Source organism: Erythrolamprus reginae, chromosome 6, assembly GCF_031021105.1.
Source record: "Erythrolamprus reginae isolate rEryReg1 chromosome 6, rEryReg1.hap1, whole genome shotgun sequence".
NCBI lineage: Eukaryota > Metazoa > Chordata > Lepidosauria > Squamata > Dipsadidae > Erythrolamprus > Erythrolamprus reginae.
In genome coordinates, this window is record NC_091955.1 from 82,429,459 (window position 1) to 82,440,388 (window position 10,930).

Below are 10,930 nucleotides of genomic sequence, written 5' to 3' on the forward strand. Positions count from 1 at the left end.
GGTGTAAACATTGTCAATGGAAAAATCCTGATTCGATTCACTAGTCAGCATGGATGAATTTATCTCAGTTACTGTTGTTTAATCCAATCTACTTTAGAGAGATTAGGTTATGAGGATAAATGAAAGAAGACACCAGATTACTCTGAAAAGAAAAGTGGTATGTTATATTTATGCTGATGGATAATGCTTGGATGGGATGATTGCAATTATGGCTTAATGACTACATAATTGTTCTCATAGTATTGTTTACTATGAATATTATATTTTCCTATGTCTTTTATTACTCTAAACTGCTGATTGTTTTGGTATTCACGATAGAATTGCAATCGATCTATGAAGAAGGTATAATATAGTCATATTTTTCATTGGCAAATTATATTTACTATATTAATTTTGAAGGAACAGAGACCCTTTCCCAACTTTGGTATCTACAAACACACGGATTTTCACTCCCAAAATTTTCAGCAAGTTTTGCCATAGAACTGCACAGGTAGAATGACCTTAGATTGCAGTGGTTAAGACACTAAGTTGTACCAGACACTAGATTTTACTCCATGGAAGGTCCCAAGGTAAACGTTGACCACTTTTAGTTTACTTCAGTTGTTGTTCCAAGAAATAAGGAGAGGAATCTTATGCAGAAAACAGCAGAAGAAAAAGAATAATAAATAGAGCACTGGATTTGGGTAGGAAACTATGAGTAGGCTGACATATGGTCCTCTTTTTCATCCCAACTTACCTTATGAGCAAGAATGGTTTTAATTCTTGACGTATTTGATACTGCTAGCATTTATCATTCCTCTGCATTTAGGTGGGACTGCAGAGTATAAATCACAATGTAAGAGCTGAAGACTTCAATTTCAGGCAGACATGGCTGTAACATCTCACCTAATGTTGAGATTTGCTTCCTTCTTGCCCTTTCCTTGCTTTTTATTTTATTTATTTATTTGTTTTGTCAAGTACATATTGGAGGTATAATAATATTTATATACATTATACTAGTAAAAAGAAAAATTAGATATAATAATATCTAATATATTATATTCATATAATATATTCGACATTAGAATATTAGAATATATTATATTCATATAGATATAATAATATTCATATAAGTAAAAAATAAAAAGAAATATTAAGACAGGGGACGGAAGGCACTCTGGTGCACTTATGCACGCCCCTTACTGACCTCTTAGGAATCGGGAGAGGTCAGCAGTGGATAGTCTAAGGGTAAAGGTTTGGGGGTTAGGTGATGATACTACAGAGTCTGGTAGAGAGTTCCATGCATCAACTACTCGGTTACTGAAGTCGTATTTCCTGCAGTCAAGTTTGGAGCGGTTTACATTACGTTTTGTATCTGTTGTGTGCTCGTGTGTTGTTGTGGTTGAAGCTGAAGTAGTCGTTGCCAGGAAGGATGTTGTAGCAAGTGATTTTATGGGCTATGCTTAGGTCATGTTTAAGGCGACGAAGTTCTAAGCGTTCTAAACCTAGGATTGCAAGTCTAGTTTCGCAGGGTATTCACTTAGTGAATTCAAAATCCTTCATGCCCTTTTGATTGGTTCCAGTAAAGGTTTTGCTGAACTGCGTCTTCTGCGTTTGACTCACTGAGAGGCATAGAGTCAAGAAATGTATCACGCACCAATGTAAATAGAAGAAAAAGTGGAACTTACCGCCACCATTTTTGTAACAGAGATAAGGGAATCGCCAAACGTTCCCCAAACCGATGATTTCTCCTGCCACGGACAGCACGTATTCCAGCTTGTTGTTCCAATGATCCCGATCTAGTGTCTCATTCCCGGCTTCTTTTTTCTTTGTTTCTCCAGTGAGTTGTGCGTGTATTTCTCCATTGATCGCTACCCCAGGGACTCTGTAATCCATTCCACCTTCAAAAGACCAGTGTTGTTTGTTGCCCTCCCACTGTTTATGCTTACAAGAATCAAATTCAAGCTGGAAGAAAAAGTGAGAAACAAACTCAGGGATTTGTTCAAGAGTTCACAGCCCAGTTGACTTGTTGACAACAGCTGGAGATGTTAGTGTTCCTTGTGCACAAGATGTACCCACAAACTTCACCGAGGTAGGAGGTGTTTATTTTGGACTGAAAGAAACACTGACAGCTTCATTTTTAAGAGACTTCTTTCAAATATGTTCTGGTTCCTCACAGCGCATCTCTGCAGCCACCGTGTCCTGATATTCTGTACACCACTGGTATGTTATTTACTCTCTTAATTTATTTCACTTGAACCAACAATCCAGCGAAAACACTGCAAAGGCTGTTTACTTTAGTTTAGTCATCCCAAAATTGATAAGTTCAAATGCATTTTTTGGACCATAATGTGCCACTAGTATAGAACCATCCTTACTTTCTTAGCTTTTTTTGTAGTCCTCAAATGCCCTCACTTGGGGTTACCCTAATGTTCGTTATAATATGATTCAAGGTTAGACCTTTCAGCCCAATTATCCATATTAGCCTTTGCTTATATTAAGGACCCCTCTGGAAGCCCAGCTGCTTTAAAAGGAGTAAAAGTGGGTCTTCTCTCCAGGTCCCGTCAACTAAACAATGTCGCTTGGCGGGACCCAGGGGAAGAGCCTTCTCTGTGGCGGCCCCGGCCCTCTGGAACCAACTCCCCCCAGAGATTAGAATTGCCCCCACCTTCCTTGCCTTTCACAACCTGCTTAAAACCCACCTCTGCCGCCAGGCATGGGGGAATTGAGATACTCTTTCCCCCTAGGCCTTTACAATTTTATGCATGGTATGTCTGTATGTATGTTTGGTTTTTATAATAATGGGTTTTTAACTGTTTTTAGTATTGGATTATTATTATATGCTGTTTTATTATTGCTGTTAGCCACCCCGAGTCTCTGGAGAGGGGCGGCATACAAATCCAATAAGTAAGTAAGTAAGTAAGTAAGTAAGTAAGTAAGTAAGTAAGTAAGTAAGTAAGTAAGTAAATAAATAAATAGAATGAATGAATGAATGAATGAATGAATAAATAAATAAATAAATAAATAAAAAAAATAAGGAGAGGTCTTTTCAGTGGTGGCACCCTATACAGAGTCAAATGCCTTCTTCAATGGTTTCTGTGCACTCATTTTGGGGTGTTTTTTGTTTTTTTTCAGCACTAGGCAATTCCTACATTTCCTAGTCTTAGTGGAAAACCTTTCCAGTTTTGGTTTTCAAATACTTTTCAATGATGTTTTAATCGTATTTTGCTTTCTGTATACCAATAGTATGTTGTTGTTGTTGTTGTTGTTTCAGTATGTTGGAAAGTATGCTGGGGAAAAGACTTAAAATGAATGAAAGTTAATGTTACTTTTTCTACAGGTATGAGCCTCTGAAATGAACTGACCATCACAGGAACTACCTAAGACTTCTTGTATGTTCATTCACACAGCAGAGCCCATTTTTATCCTGTTTAAGATGCTTTATTTTAAAATTAAAATTATTCCAATAATATGCCATCCCAATCCTCCATCTAATTAAAATGAGACACATGCCAAATTTGCTTTCTTTGAGTATAGATTTCTGAGAAGGACAAATATTTTTACCTAATCTTTCTGGACAGCTGAATCCCTTACTATACAAGAAGCAATGGGTGGAAACTAATCAAGGAAAGAAGCAACCTAGAACTAGGGAGAAATTTCCTGATAAGTTAGAATAATTTATCACTGGAATAACTTTCCTCCAGAAGTTTTGAGCGCTCCAGCTCCAGAGTTTTTTTTAAAAAAAAGAAGAGACTGGGCAATCATTTGTCTGAAATGGTGTAGGGCAGTGATGGCCATGATAGCCGCCATGAGTCCTTCAGGATTGGGTGGCATAGAAGTCAAATAAATAAATAAATGGCGAACCTTTTTTGGTTGGTATAACTTCCCCCTCTCTAAAGCCTGGGACATGAAAAAATGGCCAAATGGGCAAACCAGAAGTTTGGAAAAATGGACTTCTGGTTTGCCTGTTATGCTGTTTTTTGCATATTCCAGAGTGTTCAGGGAAGTTGCCTATTCTATGATATGTGGACTTCAACTCCCAGAATTCCTGAGCTAGCATGAGTGGCTCAGGGATTCTGGGAGTTGAAGTCCACAAGTCATAGAAGAGCCAACTTTGCCTACCCCTGCTCTAGACATTTCAGGGAAGCTTCCTGAAGCCTCGGAGTGCAAAAAACAGCCCAATGAGCAAACCAGAAGTTCACAAAATCCACTTCTGGTTTGCCTGTTGTACTATTTTTGCTCTTCGGGGTTTCAAGAAGCTTCCCCGAAGCCTCCGGAGTGCAAAAAATAGGCAAACCGGAAATGCATTTTCCAAACGTCCGGTTTGTCTATTGGGCAGATTTTTTGCACTCTGGGGCTTCGGAGAAGCTTCCCTGAAATATCTAGAGCAGGGGTAGGCAAAGTTGCCTCTTCTATGACTTGTGGACTTCAACTCCCAGAATCCCTGAGCCAAGCATGCTAGCTCAGGAATTCTGGGAGTTGAAGTCCACATATCATAAAAGAGCCAACTTGGCCTACCCCTGCTCTAGAGGGTGAAATGGCCTTACCCAAGCCCAAAAATCAGCTGCCCAGCGCGCGCATGTGCTAAAGCCCACTTCAACAATATCGCCAAAAAGGCTTCTAGAGTTGTTAACCTGATCCTAGACAGCTTCCTCTCCGGCAATCTCACACTACTCACTAGAGCCTACAAAACTTTTGCCAGACCAATCCTTGAATACAGTTCATCTGTCAAGAACCCATATCACATCTCAGACACCAACACCCTTGAAAATGTTCAAAGATACTTCACCAGAAGAGCCCTTCACTCCTCCACTCAAAACAGAATGCCCTATGAAAGCAGACTATCAATCCTAGGTCTAGAAAGCTTAGAACTATGATGCCTAAAACACGATCTAAGTATTGCCCACAAAATCATATGCTGCAATGTCCTGCCTGTCAATGACTACTTCAGCTTCAACCGCAACAACACAAGAGCACGCAACAGATTCAAACTTATTATTAATCGCTCCAAGCTTGACTTTAAAAAATATGACTTTAGCAATTGAGTTGTCGAAGCGTGGAACTCATTACCGGACTCAGTAGTGTTAACCCCTAACCCCCAACATTTCTCCCTTAGACTATCCACGATTGACCTCTCCAGGTTCCTAAGAGGTCAGTAAGGGGCATACATAAGTGCACTAGCCTGCCTTTCATCCCCTGTCCAATTGTCCTTATCTCATATATCATATATCTTTTCTTCCTTTCATATATCTTCTCCTCTACTTTTATATCTTTTTCTTTATATATAATACTTCGTGTCTATCCTCTTCAATATGTATTGTGTATTGGACAAAATAAATAAATAAATAAATGAATGAATGAATGAATAGATAAATAGATAAATAAATAAATAGATAAATAAATAGATAAATAAATAGATAAATAAATAGATAGATAAATAGATAGATAAATAAATAGATAAATAAATAGATAAATAAATAGATAAATAAATAAAACATAGGGCAACATCTCACATGCCCCCGATATGGCTCCACTACCACCTGTGGCACATGTGTCATAGGTTCGCCATCACAGGTATAGTTTCCTGCCTAAGTAGGAACTTGGACTAGAAGACCTCCAAGGTCCCTTCCAACCTATTATACCATTTTCGTTTCATACATAGTCCCAAACCAATAAAGACCAAGCTCATGAAGTTCCTTTTACTCAGGTATGCACATTCATCATATGGATTTTATGACCTGAATGCTCATCTTCCAATGGCACTTGTAATAATTCTTTTTAACCTGTACAAATTGGGGTCAGCTTGATTAGAATCAGTTTATCAAAAAGATTTTGGTGACAGCCCATTGTTTACCTAGTATTTTGCATCATTATCTTATTTATTCTTTTTAAAAAGCCATTTTTAAAAAACCATGGTCAAGATTTTTATTTCATGCTATTGTTATTTCTGGTTGAAGATTCAAATGGCACATAACAGTATTTTAAAAGTTGTCTTATGTTAGTTGTAAAACTCCAGGTGACCACTGCATGGCACCAAAGAGTTACTTTTCTAGAAATCTTTGCTAAAGGTTTGGGTTGGGGGGCGGGGTTGTTTGTTTTAGAGCCCAATGAGGAAAGAAGTGGAATTGTTCACAACCCTCAAAGGAAGGTTTTGAAATCATATTACTTCAATATGTCAGGAGTTAGCATCCATATGGTAAATTCCAGCGAATACTGTATGCTTGTTTTATATATTGATGCACTGATATTGTCTCCTCTTACAGACAGTGAGAGGAAGAACACAATAAATTGTGCATTTCTGTAGAAGCCAGAAAGGCAGTGATGCCCTCATCACCTCGAGGTTCGACTATTGTAATGCTCTCTACATGGAGCTACCTTTGAAAAGTGTTCGGAAACTTCAGATCGTGCAGAATGCAGCTGCGAGAGCAGTCATGGGCTTCCCCAGGTATGCCCATGCTACACCAACACTCCGCAGTCTGCATTGGTTGCCGATCAGTTTCCGGTCACAATTCAAAGTGTTGGTTATGACCTATAGAGCCCTTCATGGCATCGGACCAGAATATCTCTGAGACCGCCTTCTGCCGCACGAATCCCAGCGACCGGTTAGGTCCCACAGAGTTGGCCTTCTCCAGGTCCCGTCGACTAAACAATGTTGTTTGGCGGGACCCAGGGGAAGAGCCTTCTCTGTGGCGGCCCCGACCCTCTGGAACCAGCTCCCCCCGGAGATTAGAACTGCCCCCACCCTCCTTGCCTTTCGTAAACTCCTTAAAACCCACCTCTGCCGTCAGGCATGGGGGAATTGAGACATCTCCCCCGGGCCTGTACAGTTTATGCATGGTATGTTTGTGTGTATGTTTGCTTTTAATAAGGGGTTTTTAGTGTTTTTTAAATTATTAGATTTGTTATACATTGTATTATTGTTACTGTGAACCGCCCCGAGTCTGCGGAGAGGGGCGGTTTACAAATCTAATAAATAATAATAATAATAATAATAATAATAATAATAATAATAATGAAAACCACCAAGTACATAATAAGATTTTACTGAAAGAGTAGTAGATGCTTGGAACAAATTTCCAGCACACGTGGTTGGTAAATCCACAGTAACTGAATTTAAAACATGCCTGGGATAAACATATACCCATCCTACGTTAAAATACAGGAAATGGTATAAGGGCAGACTAGATGGACCATGAGGTCTTTTTCTGCCGTCAATCTTCTATGTTTCTAAGATCTGGGGGTTTGAGACTGATTGGTTTTAAGCAGTATAACTAATAAATGATGGGAGCTGCAGATTAGTCTAAAGTACTGGTTATGTAGATTTATAAACTATAGAAAACAGGCAGAATTCCACTGACGGAAAAAATGATCCAGACTGATGTACGCAAATACAGATTATATTCATTTTTGCATAATGTTATTGTGCTGCCAAAGGCTGATGACTCAGAAGGGATAGGATTGGATATATACTGTACAAACAGGATTGAGCTTCATGTACATACTTTTTCCATACCTAACCTTCACCTGCATGCCAAAATTGAGCAAAATTCTGCTGCCATTCCAGTGGTGGCTTCAGAAGTTTTTATATGGTTCGTTAAGGCTAAGGAGAAGATTCCAAGATGGTTTTGTGGCCCTTTTAGAGAAAGAGGGTTAATAATAAAAATCAACAAATTGACCAATGGTCGATCTGCCTTTTTCACTAAGACAAAGTGATTTCTTGATTTTGATACAGCCTTATGCATGGACCTAAAAACTCAAGTTTTTAGGTGAAAGCCTATTGGATTATATAAGATAAAGTTGTGAATTATTAATTAAGACTACTATTTGTTTCTCATGTTACATATACTTTTTTTCCCATTTTTTGTAAAGTTATATAGAATTTTAAAGTTAGCTATAACCTGGCTAAAGAGAATATACATAGTTCAGATTACCGTACAGACTTGCTGTGCACTCGCCCACATTTTATTATGTGTTTTTCAATCGATGTATTGTCTATTTTTGCGTGAGTATTATCATTGTATTGTTTTTTGTTTATATTTGTAAATAAAAATTTCTTTAAAAAGTTCACTAGAAACTTTATCGCCAAGCTTCCATCCAGACTGCTATATTTGAAATGTAATATAGCACCAATGTACTTAATTTTTTAAAATCTCTTTTGAAATTCTCATAATTTCTCTTTTGCCAAAAAAATATTCGTTTTGAGGTTCCCAGAAGATAGATGCTGATAGATGCATTGATCTTTTATGAAAAACAGCATTTTATAAACTCGCCAAGAGAGAGGACGGTAGACGTGATAGGAATCTGTTTTACAATGCTCACAACTTGGTGACTTTCTATAGTAGACCCCAATTTCTATCTTTCCTTCCATTGCTGATTTATAAGGCTTCATAGGGATATTGGAAATTGTATTTCAGCAACAGTACTGTTTTAGCCCAGTACAGCTTGGCAATTGTATCAGATATAGGGGACATAGAAACATAGAAACATAGAAGACTGACGGCAGAAAAAGACCTCATGGTCCATCTAGTCTGCCCTTATACTATTTCCTGTATTTTATCTTACAATGGATATATGTTTATCCCAGGCATGTTTAAATTCAGTTACTGTGGATTTACCAACCACGTCTGCTGGAACTTTGTTCCAAGGATCTACTACTCTTTCAGTGAAATAATATTTTCTCACGTTGCTTTTGATCTTTCCCCCAACTAACTTCAGATTGTGTCCCCTTGTTCTTGTGTTCACTTTCCTATTAAAAACACTTCCCTCCTTAACCTTATTTAACTCTTTAACATATTTAAATGTTTCGATCATGTCCCCCCTTTTCCTTCTGTCCTCCAGACTATACAGATTGAGTTCATGAAGTCTTTCCTGATACGTTTTATGCTTAAGACCTTCCACCATTCTTGTGGCCCATCTTTGGACCCGTTCAATTTTGTCAATATCTTTTTGTAGGTGAGGTCTCCAGAACTGAACACAGTATTCCAAATGTGGTCTCACCAGCGCTCTATATAAGGGGATCACAATCTCCCTCTTCCTGCTTGTTATACCTCTAGCTATGCAGCCAAGCATCCTACTTGCTTTTCCTACTGCCCAACCACACTGCTCACCCATTTTGAGACTGTCAGAAATCACTACCCCTAAATCCTTCTCTTCTGAAGTTTTTGCTAACACAGAACTGGCAATGCAATACTCAGAATGAGGATTCCTTTTCCCCAAGTGCATTATTTTACATTTGGAAACATTAAACTGCAGTTTCCATTGCTTTGACCATTTATCTAGTAAAGCTAAATCATTTAACATATTACAGACCCCTCCAGGAATATCAACCCTATTGCACACTTTAGAGTCATCGGCAAATAGGCCAACCTTCCCTACCAGACCTTCCCCTATGTCACTCACAAACATATTAAAAAGAATAGGTCCCAGAACAGACCCTTGTGGCACACCGCTTGTAACCTGTCTCTGCTCAGAATACTCGCCATTAACAATAACTCTCTGATGTCTATGCTTCAGCCAGCTTGAAATCCACTGAACTATCCAGGGATTAAGTCCAATCTTCACTAATTTATCTATCAGCTCTTTTTGTGGAACCGTATCAAAGGCTTTGCTGAAGTCCAGATAGGCAATATCCACGGCACCACCTTGATCCAACACCTTTGTGACATAGTCAAAGAAATCAATGAGATTAGTCTGACATGATTTGCCTTCAGTAAAGCCATGCTGATTTGGGTCCAATAAGTTATTGACATCATTTAAACATTACAGTACATGTAATCTTTTCAGAAATGTTTAGAGAATGATCTCCACTTTTCAAAGTTTAAGTATAGCATATGCCAAGGTTTAAGTATAAATAATTTGAAAATCTTAATAAAGTTCTCCCCAAATCTTACATTTTCCTACATCATATTGTCTGTCCTTTCTCTCTATGTTCAGGTAACTTTAGAAGTACATCAAAGTCTGCTTTGCATCCACGCCTTGACAGATTCATTAGATGCCAAGCAATAAATCATGGCTAAGGAGATCCATTCATCTATCCCTTTTGGAAATCTGGTTAAGAATAAAGATATCAATGTTAAAAAAAGAAATGAAACAGCGTGCCATTGGCTGAAGGCCCCCCACTCCTCCATCAGGACCAAAACCCTTTCAATTAATTTATTCTGTCAGTCCAACAATCTTTGTGTACTTTGTGAAGAAAATCAAGACTCCTGTCCCTACTTCTTAAACAAATGCTACAGTTAAACAGCTGCAAAAGTTGAGAGATACTTAGCCAACAGAAGCATGTAGAAATTACACTTACTTTACAAAGTGAAAATAGTTCAGCCACACACACAAATACACCTGTCACTTCATATGATTACATGCACGTATGCCACAAGAGGAAAAAAGTTATGGAATTCTTTTGTTACCTTAAAAATGAGCTTCGGGGATCTGGTGGACTGGGGAAATGTGAAAGCAATTATTAAAAAAAAAAAGGTGCTGACTATTTAAAGCATTGGGGGGGGGACCAATTCTGCAATGGTGTAATTCTAGACTCTGCCCAACCCACATTCCTTCCTCCAAAGGCCCCCCCTCCAAAGGGCTGTTCACTAAACCACACAGCACTTCAGATGCTCCTTAACAGAAAAGTTGCTCTTATCTTGGTGGCTGCAATGGGGTTTTTTTGAAAACCCTACGCAGGAATGCGGAAATGTCTATCCTAATTTCTCTTCTCCTCTTCAGCCCTGGAAGTAACATTCCTATGTCCCTGATTTTTAATTACCCAAGGTTTTTAAAAATTTATTAATTTAATTTATTTATTTGTTTTGTCTAGTACATAATGTAGGCATGTGAAGATAATGGCAAAAATGGCCGTTTTTGTGTGAAAAGAATGGGCAAAAAACAGCCCGTTTTTCACAAAAATGGGGGCATTTTTGCCATCCTCCAGCACCCAGGAGTTCCCTGTAGGCTACCC

The 10,930-nt window shown here is 38.4% G+C and overlaps 1 protein-coding gene across 1 annotated transcript in view; it reads right to left on the reverse strand.

The window, feature by feature from the left end:
• LOC139169795 (sodium- and chloride-dependent GABA transporter 2-like) overlaps positions 1-10,434 on the reverse strand; it is a 96,579-nt gene extending 86,145 nt beyond the window's left edge. The window contains exons 1-2 of the mRNA XM_070756447.1: positions 10,386-10,434; positions 1,668-1,944 (exon numbers count right to left, since the gene is read on the reverse strand). Coding sequence (XP_070612548.1) covers positions 1,668-1,875 — 208 coding nt within the window. The 5' untranslated portion in view covers positions 1,876-1,944; positions 10,386-10,434. The remainder of the gene's footprint in view (positions 1-1,667; positions 1,945-10,385) is intronic.
• Between the last annotated feature and the right edge of the window lie 496 nt (positions 10,435-10,930).